At 39.0% G+C, this 23363-nt stretch overlaps 1 protein-coding gene across 1 annotated transcript in view; it reads left to right on the top strand.

Annotated features, from left to right (window-relative positions):
- The first annotated feature begins 11050 nt into the window (after positions 1-11050).
- The window catches only part of LOC128638919 (immunoglobulin superfamily member 1), a 50400-nt gene continuing 38087 nt past the window's right edge, over positions 11051-23363 (top strand). Inside the window, exon 1 of the mRNA XM_053691047.1 lies at positions 11051-11117. Within this exon, the coding sequence (XP_053547022.1) occupies positions 11051-11117 (67 nt within the window). The remainder of the gene's footprint in view (positions 11118-23363) is intronic.

Raw genomic sequence — 23363 nt, 5'->3', positions numbered from 1 at the left:
GTATATGCATATGTGTATATATACATTTCTATATATGTCTTCAGAGTGGGATATATTTGCATATATTTATTAAGTCCAATAATCAGTTATGACACATTTGTGCTTTTATTTAATTTTGAACTCTGTCTATGTTTCAGAAACATGTATATATGTTTTTGAATGTATTGTATTTTATAGGCTTTTTACATGAGGTTCCGATCTACAGTTTTATATTATATATTAAGTAATAGTGTTTTTTTATATCATTTACATCTTGACTGAGAGATATTCTGGTTCAACCTGTTTAGCTGTAGAATTTGAGTTGCGCTGTGGGTGTCACCACTAAGAGCGACCTAATGGGAATTAATATATATATATAATTTTTAGATCTATTTATTTATTTTTTACGCTGTGTGTATATATTATATATATTCACTTATTCAAAATATAATTTTTGATACATATTTTAATATACACAATCTTTTGATATGCTCGGTTAGTTGAGCCCTGCACGGCCTGATTGTGGTTGTCTGCCATTGATAGCAGTTTTTTACTCACGCTGTTTATCTCACACAGAGGCATGAACACTATTTCCTCTTACCATTGGATATCAGCGACCAATGGTAGCTCTAATAGTGGTCACACCTTCACGCATGCGCAGTTCCTTTTAGTAGACACCGAGAACTCGGCAATAAAAGTTCGTGGTTTTAACTATTATGTATATTGCACCTGAGGAAACGGTCAGGAGAGACCGAGAAACGTTGTGCTTATGTACTTTAAATAAAGTCTGTTCACTTTTACAAGACTTTTGCCACGAATTTTCCTTTATTCATTCATTTACTCATCTCATTGATCCATCTGTTACATTGTATCCATCAATGTACCTACAATAACAGTGGATAGTACAAGACGAGCCGGCTCTGTGAAACCTCTGTTGCTGGATGCTGTTTTGCTTTTGACCATCGCCGCCCTCACACCCCAGAGGAGTTCTGAAATCCATCAGTGTGAGTTAGCTGGACGACTCCTAACAGTCCAGAAGGCGTTTGTGACACTTCTCAAGTGTCATACAGCTTGTAAGTACGGTCTTACTTGTTTTATTGGCGTGTTATTATCATCTGATTGTGCACTATGGTGGCGCCTTCTTTTTTTATCATTCACTTCTGCAGAGTTTAACATCTTGGGACACCAACAAGAAATTCGAAGAAGTAGCCTGCCATCCGTTCCAGATTTCAGGATTTGGATTATGGACTAGATGAACTGTCCAATACTATATTTCCACCATTTACAATATTGGTTTGATTGGGTTTTTAATCACACTGTTTTTATTTTTGCAGCTGTCACTTTGTATATATCTGCATAGGTGTTTTTAATTTTAATTTTGACACTCTGTTTGTTTGTTTCTTCCAATTTATATATTGGGATTTGGCGCACTGATTTTTATATATAATAGTTAACTCTTGTAGGAATAAGATGTCTACCTGTCTTTTTGAAAGGTCTAAAAGGGCTTTAGATCGTTTGTGGGGTGAGCTGAGTCCCTTAGCATTTTGTGTGAGAAGGGTTAGTTTACGAGTTTCATCGTTCTTAATTTTGGGCGACATGGTGTGTTTGCTGGGGTATGTTGTTTGGTTGTGTGTATGAGGTCACATAGAGCCCATTACATATATGTATCTTACTAATGTGTGAGCACACCTCTGCAGGAGAAAAACATTCATTTGACAGGTGATAACTTAAACAGTATCTCATAACAAACGTTATAACATTATAAACCATGAAAAACATTAACATATTAACAAAAAACAAAAAATCTCTCTGCCTATCATAGGTCATAACTGAGAGTAAGTTGGGGGCAGTACCATAAAGTGCCCTGTAAATTTTACATATTTTAAATGATATTGATTAGGAATCCTGAAGTGGGGAAGGTGAGGTAGGTAGGTCGGAGGGGTGGGTAGGAAGGAGAAAGGATAGGTGGGAAGGGGGAAGAGGATGAGATAGGCATGGTGGGAGAGGGGTTATCTAAGTCTGCCTTTGCTTTCATTCTGATAATAGCAGAGGGTTCTAAATTGCTGAGTTGCAAAAAGACAAGACTAAATAATGATGACCTGTACTTGCCTGTCCCGAGGGGGCAACATTCACCAAAATGTCAATCAATTTGTTCAGTATTACTGAATTAGATGTAAAAGAGTTCACAAAGGTGAATTTTCAGAGGAGGTCAAGCTGGTAGTGGGTTGCCTTCTTGTGGTGGCTTCTTTTGATTTGGCTTTCTTAGGAAGGGCTGTATGCCAGGACTCATTTCGATTGATTTGTCCCTTGGAGATTAGCAAGTTCTGTGGTTCAGGTAGAATTTCCATAGGTGGTTTAAGTCCAAGTGCTGTACAAAAAGTTTGAGTGTCCTCTGGAGTTTTGCAGATCACACGGGTGTTATTGCTGATGGTCCAAAGATGTGTTGGAAAACCCCATCTGTAGGGATTCTCTTATTTCTTAGCATGGCAGTAAGAGGTGAAAATTCCTTCCTGCGTTGTAAGGTGCGGGTTGATAAGTCCTGGAAGAATTGTAAGACATTACCTCTAAATCTTACAGGCTGAATTTTGCGGGATTGTCGTAAGAGCATTTCTTTTTCTTGAAAGTTCTTTAAACGGATCACAATATCCCGTGGCGGGGCTGAGTCAGGAGGTTTTGGTCTCAAAGTTCTATGAGCTCTGACCCATAGGATATCCTCAGTGTAGGAAGATTCTTTCAGATGTCGAAATAGATCCTGCAAATAAACCGGGAAATCCCTGGGTAAGACTGACTCTGGCACTCCTCTGATACGCATATTTTTGCGCCTGCTTCGATTCTCGAGGTCGTCGAGCTTATCTTGAAGAGAAAGTATGGTCTCCTGTTGAGAGGTTACTTGGTCAGTTAGTTGCTGTACATCTTCTTTAATGGTTTCTTAGTTACTTTCAAGAGATTCAACTTGAAAACCTAAGGTGTGAATGTCCTGCTTTAATTCAGACAGCTCCTCTCTAATACAGGAAGGGACTATGTCCGCAATGTCCTTTTTCGATGGTAAATTTTGCAAAAATGAAGGAGAGAGCTGGCATTCAGCTGGTAAAGTTATGTTTGGTTGAGATTCCTGTGACAGGGTTTGAGGAGTTTTGTCACCAGTTTTAAGGGAGGCAGGAGAGGTATTCGTTGTGTCTGAACTATGTAAAAAAAGAGTACATAAGGCTTGATTTCCCTGTGATAGACTTTGACATTTTATCGTGTTTGATAATGTGTTTAGTCGCCATGCTGGGCCAGGGATACACGTGGCGTGACTCCTGGGTCTCTTGTGACAAGATTGTCTTATGTCACGTAACACTTATGAGGTATATGTAGGTGTAAGAATTAGTCCTCAAAACAGTAAATAAAAGATGCACAGCAGTGGTATATTGCAGATGGAAAGGTTAAGGTCTGCACTAGAATCACAGCAACAAATTATGGAAAGAATGGTTTTATCTCCAGGCTGGGTTTAAAAGCCAAGCATTGAATGTTACTGATGATTTATGTTTCAAAAGAGCTGCAGAATCAGTGGTTAAAGTGGATGTAAATATTTTACATATTGAACTTCCAAATTTGTTCTTAAGCACTCTTTTATCAATACCGCATACTTTTGTAATTTATATAACGAACAAATAAACTTATATTTACGTTAGTAAGTTTGCTCCGTTTTCAGGCTGAGCTCCTCCCATCCATAACTTCCTTCATTTTAAGCGCATAACGTCTAGAGCGGTCCCACCCGCTCTATGACGTACTACCCTTGCGCGTTCTCGATGGGTCCCTTTTGTGCGCATGCGCTTCTAATTTAGTTATTATTGCTGGATTTGCATTACTAATCAGTCAGGCACTTCCAAACCGCTCTTTCAATACTCGAAATATATTGTTACAATTTCAAACAGTTTGCGGAGCAGCATAGATACTTACTTGCAGTTCCTGGGAAATACACGAAGTTTGGAGAAGCGGCCTTTATATGCGCATGCTTAGAGCGTGTGCGCGCAGCACTTCCAAAGCCAGCACAAGTGGTTTTACGCATGCGCATATAAAAGACGCATGCGCAAAAATATAAAATGACGTTACGAAAAAGGGGCTGGACGCCACGGGGTACGCCACATTATTTGTTTAGGGAAATGTCAATCAATGTAAGGAAAGCGGAACAAAATGGCGGGCGGAGGGAGAAACTGAGACTTTTATAGTTATAGAGGTATATACATCGTTTATATATTATGTTTTAACAAAATTCATGAATTAAACTTATGTTATTTTTTGATGATAAAGCAGTTGTGATTGTCGAGTAGCAGTGAGTTTACATCCACTTTAAAGGCAGCAAAACTGTTAATTATTTCCTCTGATGTACACAAGGATATTTGAAGTATTAGAGCTGCAGATCCTATTTCATTAATTAGGCAGGAAAATTAGGTTAGATTGTGCAGCTGGTCTGAATCTGGAGCTGTTCCTGTATTAGGCCCAATCCCTAGCATCAATGTGTGGTAGAGACTTGCACAGGCCATGCAGTTGCTGATTATTTATTGTGGCCAGGTTACAGTTAGGGAATGTGCCTGTCTCTGTGTGGATGAGCTGGTATAGTAAGGTATATAAAAAGTTCTTACCCTGGAGGAAGCAGAGTTCCGGTGTAGGCCCAATCCCCGGGTTAAATTTATTTTCCGGTCCGACTCGAAAATCGTGTGCTATTTTTCAGTCTTGGGGCCCTTTGTTTTAGATTGTGGGCCTTCCTGGGAGCTTGGTTGTGGCCCCTGATGACCAGCAAAGGGTTATATTTGTGGCTTGATGTCAGATGCGGCTTGGGAATGTTGTAGGAGAGTTTAGGAGCAAGGATGATGAGGATTCCTAATGATATAACGGCCTTTACAGCGGAGCTCCGGAGTTATGCTGCCATCTCTGCAGCTGCCGGCTCCGCCCCCCCACACCTTATAATTTTTAATGCATTTTTTAAAAAATAATTTATATTAGATGGTGTTATTATGAGTGTTACTGTACTTTTAAATATGATTTTAATGTGTTTGTGCCACTTTTTAGTGTCGCATAACAGTTAACCAAAGCTTTGAAGTCGCTTCATCGAGCATTAAATTAAATTGCGCTCAAGTGAACATGTTTACTTTCAACTTGTAATACGAACGCTACTTTCACTGCACGCAAACACCCGCAATAAACCCTTTTTCACTCGCGCACAGCAGTTAGCGCGCCACCCGTAATTTCTTTGCAGGGATTAAACTCTTTAGTTTTATGCAAATCATATTGCAATAATTTAATGCTATAACAAATTACAGAGTTTTCTTTTTGCAGTTTTATGTCCCTTTAAAGCACGTTTCAAATTAAATTGCAATGCTTTGGACAAACTGAGCCATTAGTTTTGCTGGTATAAACAATTCACAAGGGGTCTGGTGTGCTGTTTAAATTTAAAGCAAACCCTAATGTAATAGTAAATCTTGAAATCAGAATGGAATTATGTTTAGGTCTTATTACAGTCCATTTTAAATATGAAACATCCAACCCAGACAAACAGATTTGCTTTTCTTGTGACAATAGCAAATATATATATATAACTATCAATTTTCCAGCAGAAAAAAAATGAAATATGCATATGATTGTTATGAAAGGTTTGTGAACATAAAAAGTATTATTATTATTATCATTATTATTAGTCATAGTAGCAGTAGTAATTTATAAAAAAAGTGGCTTGAGGTAGATTGCTGGGCTGAAGTTTTATTGCCTCTAAATAGTGGACAAGGTAGTAGTTATAGTGCTTTATATAACGTCAAAACAAAAAAGGTTCCCAAATAGAAATAATGCTTGAATGCAAAGACTGGTGTTACCCTCACAAATATAAAATATTTTTTAACCTAACAAGGGCTTAAGGGGATAATATGATTGGCAGTTGCAGTTGCACACATTAGAATTTGGGCCCAATTCTCTGAAGCTCTCTACTCAGGCCAAGATTCTCTAAAAAGATCTGTCAGTGATACAAGGTCCCTCACAGGATACTTAAAAGGCAAATTTGATCATGATAGCTGTGTATCTGACGAAGGGGTGTACCCTACATTTCTATATGTGAGGGACAGACACATACATTACTGTATAGTGTTCAATAAATAATAAGTAAAGAATTTACACATATTTAATGTTTGAAATTGATTTTTTTTAGTTAAAGCACACATTACATTTGTATTGATAAAAGTCATGTAGTCAAATTATTACTGAATTGGACATTAAAGTAAAAAAAAGTAACTTTCATGATTCAGATAGAGCATGTAGTTTTAAACATCTTTCTAATTTACGTCTATTACATTTGCTTTGTTCTTTTGGTATTCTTTGTTGAAGAGTAAAGCTATGTAGGCTGATAGAAGCTTAGGAGAATGCATGTGTCTGTAGCATTTTATTGCAGCAATATTTGTTACAATGTATAACATTGCTATAAACATTGCTGCAAACAATGCTGCCAAACGGCTAAAGACGTGCACTTTCTTAAATTCACCTAGGATTACTCAACAAAGATGCCAAGAGAACTAAGTAAAATTGCTAATAAAAGATTATTGGCAAATTGTTTGCTCTAATCCATTTGTTTCATTTTGACTTTACTGTCCATTTAAAATATTGAATATACACAAAAACTGCATTTTGTGTACAATTTAATTTCAAAATACAAAGTTTAAATCATATCAAAAAGAGCAACTCTTAAAGTGTACTTTATTTTTCCATTATAAAATGAGTCTCATAGCCTTGGTCAGTGGGGTGAATAGAAGTATTCTTGGGTGTGTATGAAGTTTTATCACAGGTTCCAAGCATGTTACACCTTCAGGTCTTGCTATTTCTTTTTGCCAAATGTAAGCTGGAGAGTTTGGGGTATATTTATCAATGTGCGAGTGAACATGATACGATGTAGCGTATTATGTCCGCTGCACATCGATAAATGCCAACAGCATACTCTTTCAGCATTTATCATTGCACCAGCAGTTCTTGTGAACTGTTGGTGCAATGCCGCATCCTGCAGATTCACGGTCAATCGGTCACTAGCACGGTCAATTTGATCGGGTTGATTTCTGTCTACCGCCTCAGAGCAGACAGACAAGTTATGGAGCAGCTGTCTTTAGATAAATATATATATATATATATATATATATATATTTACATTGCGGTCTATGGGAACACACCCCACTCCCACCAGCTTTAGACCTGAAAAACGGCCTAGTGCAGTTGTTTTTAATTTTATCTCTGGTTAATTTTTGGAGCGCTAATTTGCCCATTTGTGAGAGCTCAATAATTTAGCGCTCCACATGTAATCTATCCCTCTGTCTCTTGAGTTTTCCCAATACAAATCAGTAAGGACTTATTATTATCATTTATTTGTAAAGCGCCAACAGATTTAGCAGCGCTAAAGTTACGTTTTACAGCCCAATTCTACAAAACTATCTGGTCTGACGAGACAAGTGTCACCACACCAGTACTGCAGGTCCCTCAATGAATATTAGACATTTTAGCTTGAGAGCTTTTCATCTTACTATACAGGGTTCTGTACATTAAAGAGAGACATGTGCATTATAATATAATGCTCCCACCTCTCCAGCAAACATTTTACATCATATCTGTTTATGGTGGAGAATTTTTGATCATTCTAGACCTTAGAGCAGGGGTGTCACACGTCCTCATGCGACCCACAACCTAATTTGTTGTGGCCCACAACTCCTCCATGAAAAATAATAATTAAAATATGCTTAATAGAGAGAGCATGATTACTGTTAGGGTTGAGCATGCGTGCAACCTCTATTCAGCTCACCACCACTATGACTGTATCCATTTGTTCCGGCATTGTGATTCACTAGTTGTATAGTGAGTAGCTGCACTACGGTAACAAGATCATTAAAACCCCTGAAACTTTAACGAGCCTCATTGTTTAAAAAGGAAAAAAAAATAAAGGCAAATACAGATAAGTGCATAACAATTTATTTGACACATGCAGTACTTATTTATTTGTTCATTACTATGGCAGCACTGATTTCACACATCATTTTTGCCCATTCCTTTTCATAATTTTCTCTTTAACTAAAACCATATACTTTATAATTGATCAATAAATATTTTATAGAGGTATATATTTTTTTTTTCTGGGAGAGGAACCTGATGAAGCGTGTGTGTCACCTTCTTAAAAGCACTAGAGCGTGTTTCATAAAGCCGGAGTAAGTTACTTAGAGGTTACAGAACACAATCTTTTAAAATGCTTAAAGTTATAGCAAACACCACTGCTGTGTTTAGCAATGGCAATATATGTAGGTAGCGTGCGGCCCACGTGAGTTACACTTGTATGGAACATGGCCCGTGACTCAAATGAGGCTGGCACCCCTGCCTTAGAGGTAAACCTGTCAAGCTGCATTCACCTCTGAGATGGCAGAGGTAATCCCCCCTAGCACGTGAGTTTTGGGTGATTGACAGGGTCCTGCTCTCACAAGATTGGTTTTGTGAGATCCCAATCTTACATTTTGCCATGGGATCCTGCATCACAAGTGGTGATCACAAGTTAAAAGGCTCCACTTGAGAATTTGCAGTATTTCTATTTCTTTCATGTAATTGGCAAGAGTCCATGAGCTAGTGACGTATGGGATATACAATCCTACAAGGAGGGAAAAGTTTCCCAAACCTCATAATGCCTATAAATACACCCCTCACCACACCCACAATTCAGTTTTACAAAGTAAGTTTGTGCTAAGATTTCTACGTTGACATGCGCTTCTCAGCTTTTTTGAAGCCCGATTCCTCTCAGAGTACAGTGAATGTCAGAGGGACGTGGAGAGTATCACCTATTGAATGCAATGATTTTCCTAACGGAGGTCTATTTCATAGGTTCTCTGTTATCGGTCATAGAGATTCATCTCCTACATCCCTTTTCAGATCGACGATATACTCTCATATACCATTACCTCTACTGATAACTGTTTCAGTACTCGTTTAGCTATCTGCTATATGTGGATGGGTGTCTTTTTTGGTAAGTATGTTTTTTATTACTTAAGACACCTCAGCTATGGTTTGGCACTTTATGCATTTATATAAAGTTCTAAATATATGTATTGTACTTATATTTGCCATGAGTCATGTTCATGTATTTCCTTGTGCAGACTGTCAGTTTCATATTTGGGAAATAAACATATTAAGAAATATTTTTTCCTTACCTGGGGTTTAGTCTTTTTTTCAAATTGACTACTTTTTTCTTACAAATTGCGGGTAGCATTAGGCCCACGGGTACGCCAAATGCTAGACTTTATTGCGTCCTTCTTGGCGCGAGAATTTTTTTGGCGTGAAAAGTACATCCGTTGACGCAAGTTCGTCATTTCCGGCGTCGTAGTTGATGCGGAAGCCTTACACATGGTTGCGTCGTTAGTAACGCAAGTGTGTCCTTTCCAGATATTATTGGTGCCAAAAATTTTTTCACTTACGTTGTGCGTCATACTTGCCGCCAAATTATTAATTTGTTTTATACCCCATTGCGGTTTGCCTCTTGCCTTTTTATATGTCAGAGGGCTATGCTGTTTGCATTTTTTTTCCCATTCCTGAAACTGTCATATAAGAAAATTGATAATTTTGCTTTATATGTTGTTTTTTCTTTTATATTTTGCAAGATGTCTCAATCTGATCCTGCCTCAGAAGTATCTGTTGGAACTTTGCTGCCTGACATCGGTTCTACCAAAGCGAAGTGCATTTGTTGTAAGATTGTGGAAATTATATCTCCAAATGTCATTTGTAATAGTTGTCATGATAAACATCTAATGTACAAGATATACCTATGAATTTTAAAGAATTTGTTACTGATTCTATTCAGAAGGCTTTGTCTGCATTCCCGCCTTCTAATAAACGTAAAAGGTCTTTTATAAACTTCTCATAAAGTTGATGAAATTTCAAATGACCGACAACATAATGATTTATCCTCCTCTGATGAGGATCTATCTGATAAATCAAATACAAATAAATAAAAATAATAATGTAATTAATTTGTCCAGTACAGTATTAAATTGTGATCAAGAATATGTACTAGGTTTAGGTCTTGGGTTTGCACCCACATCAGATTTTAATGTTTTCCAAACTCTGATAGATGTGAACAGATTGGTAAGGAATCTAACTCTTAAAAAACATTTCCACACTTCTGGTGTTGTCCAGAATGAGCCTAACCATCAGACCAATTTAACCTGTCAACCGGACAGTGCCTTTAATTTTTCAGAGGCCTGTGACATTGTTGCACTACAAATGATTGAGTCTGAGGCAAGAACTGATTCTGACATCATTAGTAGTGGACCCAAGTTTAAGAGTAAATCCTCTTTCTATCCGGTACAGTCTAGGGGTACTGTTCTGGAAACCTTTCACGCTAGGGTTGAAAGAGATCTAGTGTCTCTAGGGAATAGCATTGCCACTGACAGGTCAAAAAGAAAACATAATTTAACAAAAACACAAAAGGAAGCATTGGTGTCACTTGAACATAAAGATTCTCTGGTCATTCGTCCGGCAGACAAAGGTGGTTCTGTCGTGGTTATGGACCGTGCCATGTACATTGTGGAGGCTCACAGACAGTTGCATAATACTGATGAATATTCTAGATTGTCTGGTGATCCAACATCTAATTTCAAGAAAGACCTGATGAGCCTTTTGGATGATGGAATGCATGGGGGGTTTATTGACCAACAGACTTGATTATTTGATAGTGGATCATCCCAAAACCCCATGGTTCCATCATCTACCTAAGGTACACAAGTCCCTCTCCAATGTGCAGGGAAGACCCATAATCAGCGGCATTGATTCACTTTTGGAACATGCATCGGAATGGCTTGATGCTTTGTTGCAACCATTAGTCCTTTCATTGCATTCTCACATTCAGGATACTAAACATGTATTGAGTATAGTCCAAAATATTACTTGGGAAAAGGAATATGTGTGGCTCACTATAGATGCAGTGTCACTGTATTCCTCCATTCCCCATTCTATGGGGTTGAAGGCTTTACAGTTTTTCCTATTTCATTTCACTAACTACTCCGAAGACTTTCAGAGGTTTGTTGTGGAGATGGCCAGGTTTTTGCTTACACACAACTTTTTTCGATTTGAGGGGGATTTCTTTTTCCAAAGGTGTGGTACGGCCATGGGTGCCAAGTTCGCACCATCCTATGCCAATCTTGTGCTGGGTGGTGGGAAATGACCCACATCTTTGGAGAGGGAAATCCCTACCGACAGTACATCAAAATGTACAAACGTTTTATAGATCAGTGGTTCTCAACCTAAGTGACCTCAAGGCCCGGTAAGTTTTAGCCGGACCGGTCCAGGGCCCAGTAAGCATCGGGAGTGGGTTGCAGTAGGTTTGGAAGATATAAATATATATATATATATATATATATATATATATATATACAGTCTCTTTCTCTCCTCCCCTCTCTCTTTCTCTCTCCTCCCCTCTCTTTCTCTCTCTCTCTCCCCTCTCTCTTTCTCTCTCTTTTTCCTCTCTCTCTGTCTCTCTGTCTCTCTCTCTCTCTCTCTCTCTCGTCTCCTCTCCCCTCTCTCTCTTTTTCTCTCTCTCCTCCCCTCTCTCTCTTTTTCTCTCTCTCTATCTATCTCCTCCCTCTCTTTCTCTCTCTCCTCTCTCTCTCTCTCTCTCCTCCCTCTCTTTCTCTCTCTCTCTCTCTCCTCCCTCACCCACTGACACCAATGAATTATAAAATTAACCCACTATAAACCATTTATATATATTATATATGGATCCCACACCACTGAATTATCATATAATTATAATATATATATATATATATATATATATATATATTACAGTGGGTTAATTATATGATAATTCATTGGTGTCAGTGGGATCCATATATATATATATATATATGGTTTACAGTGGGTTAATATTTTATAATTCATTGGTTTCAGTGGGATATATATATATATATATATATATATATATACAAAGTTTACAAATACACATTGGTGTCCAGTGACCGCCCTAAATACATACATTGGTGTCAGTGGCCGTAATTATGTCATTGGTGTCAGTGGGCTTACTTACCTGTGAGCCGATGCTTCACGCTCTGCACACCGCCCGCCGCTTCTACCCGGTCACAGTGTGTCCGCCTGCCGCTACATGCTCACAGTGCGCAAACTGACATGCGCAGTGGCACTCTGACAGGCCCGTCCAAAATTTAGGAGATGTGTAAAGCCGGGCCTGTCAGAGTGAGTGTCTGGAGGCAATGTCGGGTTGCGGCCCACCAGCAGGGCCGTCGCGGCCCGGTAGTGGGCCGCGGCCCGGCTGTTGAGAAACACTGTTATAGATGACCTGCTGATGATATGGAGTGGTCCCCAGCATCTTATTTCGGATTTTGTAGGTTATCTTAATAATAACAGTGACGGTTTGCGGTTCACATTCGAATACAATCCGGTGTCCATTAACTTTTTGGATTTGACTCTTATTGGTAAAGAGGATGGTACTATTGATTCTACTGTTTATCGCAAACCGATATCTGGGAACACCCTTCTTCACGCTACTAGCAGCCATCCTGAGCATGTGAGATATGCGGTAGCGTAACTGTAGCAACCCTAGAGATTACCTAGTAGCTGCTGATGACTTGGTGGTAAGATTAAAAGAAAGAAAATACCCCAAAAAGGACATCTTGAGAGCCAGGAGAGAGGTAGATTCTATTGATAGACAATCTCTAATTACCAGGGACAGAGTGCCCTGTAAATCTACAGGTAAAGATGGTGTTTATTTTGTGACAGGGTATAGTTCCCAATATTCCCAAATTTGTGCAATAATCAAGAAGCACTTTGCACTATTAGTGGCTGATGATGCTTTACAGGATACGGCCAAAATAGGCCTTAAGTGTTCATACCGCAAAAATCACACATTGGGCACAAGATTGGCACCCACTCAGTTGAAACAGATTAACAACTCGGAATCTTCATGGTTAAGACATCCGGGTATGTTTAGATGTGGGCACAGAAAGTGTAGGCCCTGTGATTTTGCATTTATTACCACAAGCTTTAGATCATGTGTGACAGGGGAGAGTTTTGATATTAAATCTTGTTTGAACTGTACCACTGAGTGTATAGTGTATCTTTTAGAATGCACACTTTGTCACATACAGTATGTAGGACTCACTGGGAGAGATGCCAACTCTAGGATCAGGGAACATCTGTCCACACTGTCACTAGGAAAAGCTGCTACACCTTTGGTGCAGCATTTTGCTACCAGGCATAACAAAAGTGTTGACTCCCTTAGATGGTGCATAATTGAGAAGATAGTACCGCCTAAAAGAGGGGGTGACAGGGACCAGATTTTGGCCAAGCGAGAGATGTACTGGATTTTTAAATTGGAGACACGTATCCCCAAAGGTCTTAATTCTAAATATGACCTAATTAATTTTTGGGAATAGTTTCATCCAGTGCATCTTTTGTTTGATCTTACATCCAAAAGTCCCCTTTACCATTTATTCTATTCTATTTTCCATCTTATTTATTATGTTTCAATTATTCATTATTTAAGCCTTGTGGTACATTGGTCTAAAATAAATTAATTGTTAATATGTTATATACTTGACACTCAGGTTTTCTGTAAGGTTTTCAGTAAAATTTCCATTCAATGCTACTTTTAAGTGAACAGTTTGTGCCTGAAATAGCTCTATATGGAGTAAACCCTGCATACTAGCTAATCCAGTATGCAAGTAAGATACAGTCCTAGCTGAACTTGCTACTAGATCTTTACAAGGTTTAGCATATATTTTCATATTAGCGACTATAAGCTTAGGAATGTCACTTCATATACAAATATACAATACGCTCATGCAACTATCCTGAATTATTTAACATTCTTATGATTTAATGTTCATTTCTATTTGCAGTCATACTCTATCTTTGTATATGATAATATAAGGGGAATTGTATGTAAGAGTTAAATATCTTTGATTATACAGATATTAACACAGAACATGATTTTGTATATTTCTATCTGGATATTTTATCTTGATGCTCTTATACTGTACGATAATGTCTATACATATTGACATATACTTTATTCCTGTCTTAGTTGAAATTTAGGTAATTGTTCATTATCAAAAATATTGTTTAATAGATCTTTTCATATATATTTTTCTATTACTTTATTATTACAATTACCTATACTTTTGTTGTTGTATGGAGAGTTAGAGTGTGTATATATTTCTTTGCTTTTCTTTTTGTATGCACATGTTAAATACTATTTGTCTGTTCAAAGTATCCTCTTTACAACAACTGTTACTGTGAAAGGTCTGTAACAAATGACTAGGCGTATTCTTTGTTGTTCTTAATCTGAATATTTATCAACCAATAACATTTTAACACATATTATATAAGACAGGGGTAACACCCTACACCTATGGCTATGACTACGGCTAACGCCGAAACACGTAAGCCAGCTTAGGTGATACACCTACTCTGTCTATACCTGCTTGTTCCTGCATTTTAACGCTAATTGCACAATAAAGTTTTTTGATTTTACTTACGGACTGTCCGCACTTTCTGTTTCATTTCAGAAGATCCCTCCTCAGATATTGACACTGACAAATCTACTTATTTGTTTAAAATAGAGTATATTCGTTCTTTGTTAAAAGAAGTGTTAATTACTTTGGATATTGAGGAAGCTAGTCCTCTTGACATTAAGACTAGTAAACGTTTAAATGCTGTTTTTAAACCTCCTGTGGTTACTCCAGAGGTTTTTCCTATTCCTGATGCTATTTCTGATATGATGTCTACGGAATGGAATAAGCCAGGTAAATTGTATCCTTTACCAGCAATTTCTATAGAGTTTTGGGAAAAGATCCCCAAAGTTGATGGGGCTATTTCTACTCTTTCTAAACTTACCACTATTCCTATGGAAGGTAGTACTTCTTTTAAAGATCCTTTAAGATAGGAAACTTGAATCCTATCTAAGGAAAGCCTATTTATATTCAGGTCATCTTCTCAGGCCTTCAATTTCTTTGGCTGATGTTGCGGCTGCATCAACTTTTTGGTTGGAGAATTGGATTCTGACATATCTAGCAATGTTTGCTTACTGCAACATGCTAATCATTTTATTTGTGATGCCATTTTTGATATTATCAAAATTGATGTTAGATCCATGTCTTTAGCTATTTTAGCTAGAAGAGCTTTATGGCTGAAATCTTGGAATGCTGATATGACATCTAAGTCTAGATTATTATCTCTTTCTTTCCAAGGTAATAATTTATTTGGTTCTCAGTTGGATTCTATTATTTCAACTGTTACTGGAGGAAAGGCTTTTTTTCTGCCTCAGGATAAAAAAGATAAGGGTAAATCTAAGGCTTCTAACCTTTTTCGTTCCTTTCGTCAAAATAAGGAACAAAAAGCTAATCCTTCCCCCAAGGAATTTGTTTCCAATTGGAAGCCTTCCTCAAATTGGAATAAATGCAAGCCTTTTAAAAAACCAAAGTCAGTCCCTAAGTCTGCATGAAGGTGCGGCCCTCATTCCAGTTCAGCTGGTAGGGGGCAGATTAAGGTTTTTCAAGGATTTTTGGATAAATTCTGTCCAAATCAATGGATTCAGAGCATTGTCTCTCAATGGTATCGAATAGGATTCAGAGTAAGACCTCCTGTGCGAAGATTTTTTTCTCTCACGTATCCCAGCAAATCCAGTAAAAGCTCAGGCTTTCCTGAAGTGTGTTTCAGACCTGGAGTCTTCAGGAGTAATCATGCCGGTTCCTTTTCAGGAACAAGGTCTGGCATTTTATTCAAATCTATTCATTGTCCCAAAGAAGGAAAATTCATTCAGACCAGTTCTGGATCTGAAAATTTTGAATCGTTATGTAAGAGTACCAACTTTCAAGATGGTGACTTTAAGGACAATTCTGTCTTTTGTTCAGCAAGGACATTATATGTCTTCAATAGACTTGCAGGATGCATACCTTCATATTCCGATTCATCCAGAAGATTATCAGTTCCTAAGATTCTCTTTTCTAGACAATCATTACAAATTTGTTGCTCTTCCATTTGGCCTAGCAACAGCTCCAAGAATCTTTTCAAAGGTTCTAGGTGCCCTACTCTCTGTAATCAGAGAGCAGGGTATTGCGGTGTTTCCTTATTTGGACGATATCTTGGTACTAGCTCAGTCTTTACGTTCTGCAGAATCTCACATGAATCAACTAGTGTTGTTTCTTCAAAGACATGGTTAGAGGATCAATTTACCAAAAAGTTTCTTGATTCCACAGACAAGGGTCACCTTTTAGGTTTCCAGATAGATTCAGTGTCCATGACTCTGTCTCTAACAGACAAGAGACATATGAAATTGGTTGCAGCCTGTCGGCACCTTCAGATCTCAGTCATTCCCTTCAGTGGCTATGTGCATGGAAGTTTTAGGCCTCATGACTGCAGCATCAGACGTGATTCCTTTTGCTCGTTTTCACATGAGACCTTGCCAGCTTTGTATGCTGAATCAATGGTGCAGGGATTATACAAAGATATCACAGTTAATATCCTTAAATCCCAATGTTCAACACTCTCTGATGTGGTGGTTAAATCACCAGCGTTTAGTTCAAGGGGCTTCCTTTGTTCGGCCAACCTGGACTGTGATCACTACAGACAAAAGTCTTTCAGGTTTGGGAGCTGTTTGGGGATCTCTGACAGCATAAGGGGTTTGGACATCTCAAGAGGCGAGATTACCAATCAATATTTTAGAACTCCATGCAATTCTCAGAGCTCTTCAGTTTTGACCTCTGTTGAAGAGAGAACCATTCATTTGCTTTCAGACAGACAATATCACAACTGTGGCATATGTCAATCATCAGGGTGGGACTCACAGTCCCCAAGCTATGAAAGAAGTATCTCGGTTACTTGCTTGGGCAGAGTCCAGCTCCTTTCTAATATCTGCGGTGCATATCCCAGGTGTAGACAATTGGGAGGCGGATTATCTCAGCCATCAGACTTTACATCCAGGGGAGTGGTCTCTCCATCCAGATGTGTTTTCTCAGATTGTTCAGATTTGGGGTCTTCCAGAGATAGCTCTCATGGCCTCTCATTTAAAAAGAAACTTCCCATATACCTGTCCAGGGATGTTCAGGCAGAAGCAGTGGATGCGCTGACACTTCCTTGGTGTTATCATCCTGCTTACATTTTCCCGCCTCTAGTTCTTCTTCCAAGAGTGATATCCAAAATCATCATGGAACAATCGTTTGTGTTGCTGGTGGCTCCAGCATGGCCACACTGGTTTTGGTATGCAGATCTTGTTTGGATGTCCAGTTGCCAACCTTGGCCACTTCCGTTAAGGCCGGACCTACTGTCTCAAGGTCCGTTTTTCCATCAGGATCACAAATCATTAAAATTGAAGGTATGGAAATTGAACTAAGTCATAGAGGTTTCTCTGACTCAGTGATTAATACTATGTTACAAGCTCGTAAATCTGTCTCTAGAAAGATTTATTATCAAGTTTGAAAGACCTACATTTCATGGTGTTCTTTTCATAAATTCTCTTGGCATTCTTTTAGAATTCCTAGAATTTTACAGTTTCTTCAGGATGGTTTGGATAAGGGTTTGTCTGCAAGTTCCTGGAAGGGACAAATCTCTGCTCTTTCTGTTTTATTTCACAGAAAGATTGCTAAATTTCCTGATATTCACTGTTTAGGCTTTAGTTCATATCAAGCCCGTCATTAAGTCAATTTCTCCTCCTTGGAGTCTTAATTTGGTTTTAAAGGCGTTACAGGCTCCTCTGTTTGAGCCTATGCATTCTTTTGACATTAAACTATTTTCTTGGAAAGTGTTGTTCCTTTTGGCCATCTCTTCTGCTAGAAGAGTTTTTGAGCTATCTGCTCTTTCTTGTGAATCTCCTTTTCTGATTTTTCATCAGGATAAGGCGGTTTTGCGGACTTCATTTAAATTTTTACCTAAAGTTGTGAATTCTAACAACATTAGTAGAGGAATTGTTGTCCCTTCCTTGTGTCCTAATCCTAAGAACTCTTTGGAGAGATACTTACATTCTTTGGATGTGGTGAGAGCTTTGAAATATTATGTTGAAGCTACTAAAGATTTTAGGAAGACTTCTAGTCTATTTGTTATATTTTCTGGTCCTAGGAAAGGTCAGAAGGCATCTGCTATTTCCTTGGCTTCTTGGTTAAAGCTTTTGATTCTTCAAGCTTATTTGGAGTCGGGTCAGGCCCCGCCTCAGAGAATTACAGCTCATTCTACTAGATCAGTCTCCACTTCGTGGGCTTTTAAGAATGAAGATTCATTTGATCAGATTTGCAAAGCAGCAACGTGGTCCTCTTTGCATACATTTACTAAATTCTACCATTTTGATGTATTTGCTTCTTCAGAAGCAGTCTTTGGTAGAAAAGTTCTTCAGGCAGCTGTTTCAAGTTTGATTCTTCTGCTGATGTTTTAAGTTTTTCTTTTCATTATGAGAATAACTTTTATTTTGGGTTGTGGATTATTTTTTCAGCGGAAAATGGCTGTTATTATTTTTATCCCTCCCTCTCTAGTGACTCTTGAGTGGAGTTCCACATCTTGGGTGTTGATATTCCATACATCACTAGCTCATGGACTCTTGCCAATTACATGAAAGAAAACATAATTTATGTAAGAATTTACCTGATAAATTAATTTCTTACATATTGGCAAGAGTCCATGAGGCCCACCCTTTTTATGGTGGTTATGCTTTTTTTGTATAAAGCACAATTATTTCCAAATTTCTTTGTTGATGCTTTTTACTCCTTTCTTTATCACCCCACTTCTTGGCTATTCGTTAAACTGAATTGTGGGTGTGGTGAGGGGTGTATTTATAGGCATTTTGAGGTTTGGGAAACTTTGCCCCTCCGGGTAGGATTGTATATCCCATACGTCACTAGCTCATGGACTCTTGCCAATATGAAAGAAATTAATTTATTAGGTAAATTCTTACATAAATTATGTTTTTTTCCCCTCAGTCTGAGTTAGTAGATAATTCAGCTTTCTTGTTTTTTTTTCAACTTTCCTTTTGTCTTTATATATTTATTTACATTTGCCATTTCTTCTTGCAAACTATTGGTCATAGGGTTTGTTGTTCTACTGATTTATCATACTATTTTTGGGTTTCCTGTGATACTACAATTTCTTCCTTCTGTAAAACAATCTGCTTTATTTAAAGTAGTTTTCTCACTTTATGAGAATAATGATTACATCACTTTTTTTGCATGTAGAAAAACATTTATAAAAAATAGGGAAGCATTTAACTGTATTTGTTCCGCTTTGGGGGACATGATATAAGATAGCTGGTAAGAGATTTTCTACCTATTTTGAAAACATAAATAATGCTTACCAGATAATTTAATTTCCTTCTGTATAAGGAGAGTCCATGACTTTATTCCTTACTGTTGGGAAATACTGAACTTGGCAACCAGGGGAAGGCAAAGACACCCCCGCCAAAGGCTTAAATACCTCTCCCACTTCCCCTATCCCCCAGTCATTCTGCAGAGGGAACAAGGAACAGTAGGATAAATATCAGGGTATAAAAGGTGCCAGAAGAAAAATATAATTAAAGGGCCCGCCCATCGGAGAACAGGGGGGGCATGGACTCTCCTTATACAGAAGGAAATTGTCTGGTAAGCATAATTTATGTTTTCCTTCTTAATATAAGGAGAGTCCACGGCTTCATTCCTTACTGTTGGGAAACATATCCAAGCTCTAGAGGACACTGAATGAAAATTGGAGGGACAAAAAGAGAGGCGGACCCTAATCTAAAGGGGCACCACAGCCTGCAAAACCTTTCTCCCGAAGGCTGCTTCAGCTGAAGCAAAAACATCAAACTTTGAAAATTTAGAAAAAGTATGTAAGGAGGACCAGGTAGCCGCCTTACAAATCTGATCCATAGAGGCCTCGTTTTTAAAGGCTCAAGAGGAAGCCACTTCTCTAGTAGAATGAGACGTAATTCTCTGAGGAGGTTTATGTCCCGCTGTCTCATAAGCTAAGCGGATAAAACTCCTTAACCAAAAAGATAAGGAAGTCTAAGAGACCTTCTGACCCTTACGCTTCCTAGAATAGGCAACAAACAAGGAAGACTTTTGTCTAAAATCCTTAGTAGCCTGAAGATAAAACTTCAAGACATGAACCGCGTCCAAATTATGAAGCAAACGTTCCTTCAAAGAATAAGGATTAGGACACAAGGAAGGAACCACAATCTCTTGATTGATGTTGCAGTCTGACATGCCCTTAGGGAGGAACCCTAGCTTAGTATGTAGGACAGACTTATCAGAGTGGAACACCAGATAAAGTGGCTCACATTGCAAAGCGGCAATCTCAGAAACTCTGCGCGCAGAAGCAATAGCCAGTAGAAAAATAACCTTCCAGGACAACAACTTAATGTCAATTTCATGCATAGGCTCAAACAGAGCCTGTTGTAAAACCTTAAGAACCAGATTCAGACTCCAAGGAGGAGCCTTAGATCTGAACACAGGTCTGATCCTAATCAGAGCCTTAAGAAAAGACTGGACTGGAAGCTCCAAGAGCCTCTTGTGCAGTAAAACAGACAGGTCCAAAATCTGTCCTCTTAGGGAAGTGCCCGAAAGACCCTTGGTCCTTTCTGGAGAAACAATAGAATCCTGGCAAGTGGCAACCTTAACTTTATGCCAGGGAAATCCACGCTCTTCACACCAGAATAAATAGTTTCTCCACACCTTATGATAGCTGGAACGAGTAACCAGCTTACGAGCTTGAATGAGAGTATCAATAACTCTCTCAGAAAACCCTCTTTTGGCAAGGACTAAGCATTCAATCTCCACGCAGTCAACCTCAGAGAATCTAGATTTTGATGAACTAAAGGACCTTGTTCCAGCAGATCCCTGTGACAAGGTAACCTCCATGGAGGAGAAGATAACATCCTCACTAGATCCGTGAACTACATCCTTTACGGCCATGATGGAGCAATCAGTATTACTGATGCCTGCTCCTGCTTGATGCAGGCCACTACACGAGGAAGGACTGGTAATGGCAGGAAAAGCTAAATTTGACTAAACCTCCAAGGCACTGCTAATGCATCTATTAGCTCCACCTAAGGATCCCTGGACCTTGACCCATATCTGGGTAGCTTGGTATTGAGACAAGATGCCATGAGATCTGTCTCCGGCGTCCCCCACCTGTTGCATATCTCCGTAAACACTTCGGGATGGAGAGACCATTCCCCCGGATGAAAGTATTGTCTGCTGAGAAAATCCGCTTCCCAGTTGTCCACACCCGGAATGTGGATCGCTGACAGCGAACACTCCAGAATTCGAGATACTTCCCTCATTGCTAAGGAGCTTCTCGCCCCCCCTGATGGTTGATGTAAGCCACCAAGGTTATATTATTTGATTGGAATCTGATGAACCGGGACGAACCCAGAAGAGGCCAAGCCTTCACAGCATTGTAGATTGCTTGAAGTTTCAGAATGTTGATTGGGAGGGAGCGTTCCTCCTGAGACAACAGGCCCTGTGCCTTCTTGGCACCCCAAACAGCTCCCCATCCTAATAAACTCTCGTCTGTAATCACAATCTCCCAGGATGGTCTTAGAAAGCATGTCCCTTGGGACAGATGATCTGGACAGAGCCACCATGAGAGTGATTCTCTCAACCGGCTGTCCAGGGAAATCATTTGAGACAGATCCGAATGATCGCCGTTCCACTGCCTCAGCATGCACAGCTGTAATGGTCTGAGACGGAACCTGGCAAAGGGAATTATGTCCATGCTGGACACCATGAGACCAATTACCTCCATACACTGAGCCACAGATGGCTTTAAGGAGGTCCAGAGGGCAAGACATGCCGAAGCTAGCTTGCAACGTCTGTGTCTCTGGGACATTTAGAAACTTGTTTAAGCACTTTAGGTCCAGAATTGTGCGGAAAGTTTCCTCCTTCTTTGGGACCTCGAACAGGTTTGAATAGTATCCTAAACCTCTTTCTGCGATAGGAAATGGGACAATGACCCCTAAGGAGGACAGATCCTGCACGCACCCCAGAAAGGCTTCCCTCTTTTCTGGTTTAAAGACAGGCGTGAGAGGAGAAATCTGCCCTTGGGTGGATGAGTTTTGAAACCTATCTTGTATCCCTGAGCTATGACCTCCAAGACCCATGGATCCTCCACGTCCCTGAACCAAGCATTTGAAAACAGTGACAGTCTGCCCCCTACATGATCCAGCGCCTGATCAGGGGCCGCCCCTTCATGCCAACTTGGTCTCGGCCGGCTTCTTGTTCTGCTAGGATTTATTCCAGGATTGAGCCGGCTTCCAAGTGTTTTTGGTTTGCTCGGGTTTAGAGGAGGACTGCTGACGTTGGGACTTCTCAGAACGAAAAGAACGAAAATTAGATCCTTGTCCCTTAAACTTGTTCTTTTAATCCTGCGGTAGGAAGCCACCCTTACCCCCTGTAAACGTGGCGATAATGGAGTCCAGGCCTGGACCAAATAAAATATTTCCCTTAAAGGGGAGGGAAAGTAATGTAGACTTAGAAGTCATGTCCGCAGACCAGGACTTCAGCCAGAGCGCCCAATGGGTCTGTACCAAAAAAACTGAAATCTTCGCATTCAGGTGAAAAATCTGCATGTTTGCATCACAGATAAAAGAATTAGCAATTCTCCCGGCTTTAATTCTTTCTTGGATAACGTCGAGGGGACCCTTCACCTCGATCAAATCCGCTAAGGAGTCGCACCAGTAGGCTGCAGCTCCAGCAACCGAGGCAACAGCTGCTGCTGGTTGAAACAAGTAACCCGTATGCTGAAACATTTTTCTGTGAAAAATTTCCATCTTCTTATCCATCGGCTCTCTGAACAACGAGCTAGCCTCAAGTGGGATAGAAGTATGCTTATTTCCCTTAAGTTCAGAAAAAAACACATTGTCATATTATCAGTATTGCAACTTGCAGTATGTGCAACAAATGTCTCTTCTGATGAAGGATCCATATGACATCTTCCATTGGGGGGGTTAGATTAAACAGCATAAATATGCTGAAAGGATAAGATTGAGAAAATCATTGAAATTATTCTGGTAGTAATATAAGCAACCAAACAAACCATAAAGTAAATAATTAACTAAATAAAAAAAATCCAAGTATATCTACTTAACAAAGTGTGGCCCAAAGTTAAATGATTTTGAATTGACTATCAGGGCTACTAATTGCAATAGATCAAGACTAAAAAGAATTATTTACATGACCACCATACAAAATCATTTTGTTTATTAAATTTTAGTCATAAATAGTCAAAACACAGCCAAATACTACAAGCAACACTCAGATATTTTAGACATAATTGTCTGGAATACAGATATTAGTGAAAATTAAGTGACATCTAACAATTTACAAAATCACCCTGTAACCTTTTAATTGATGGAAATTATTTTAATTTTTGCT

The sequence above is a fragment of the Bombina bombina genome, chromosome 8 (genome assembly GCF_027579735.1).
Source record: "Bombina bombina isolate aBomBom1 chromosome 8, aBomBom1.pri, whole genome shotgun sequence".
Lineage (NCBI taxonomy): Eukaryota > Metazoa > Chordata > Amphibia > Anura > Bombinatoridae > Bombina > Bombina bombina.
Note: the sequence above shows the minus strand (reverse complement) of the source record. Positions and strands in the feature narration are given on the sequence as shown.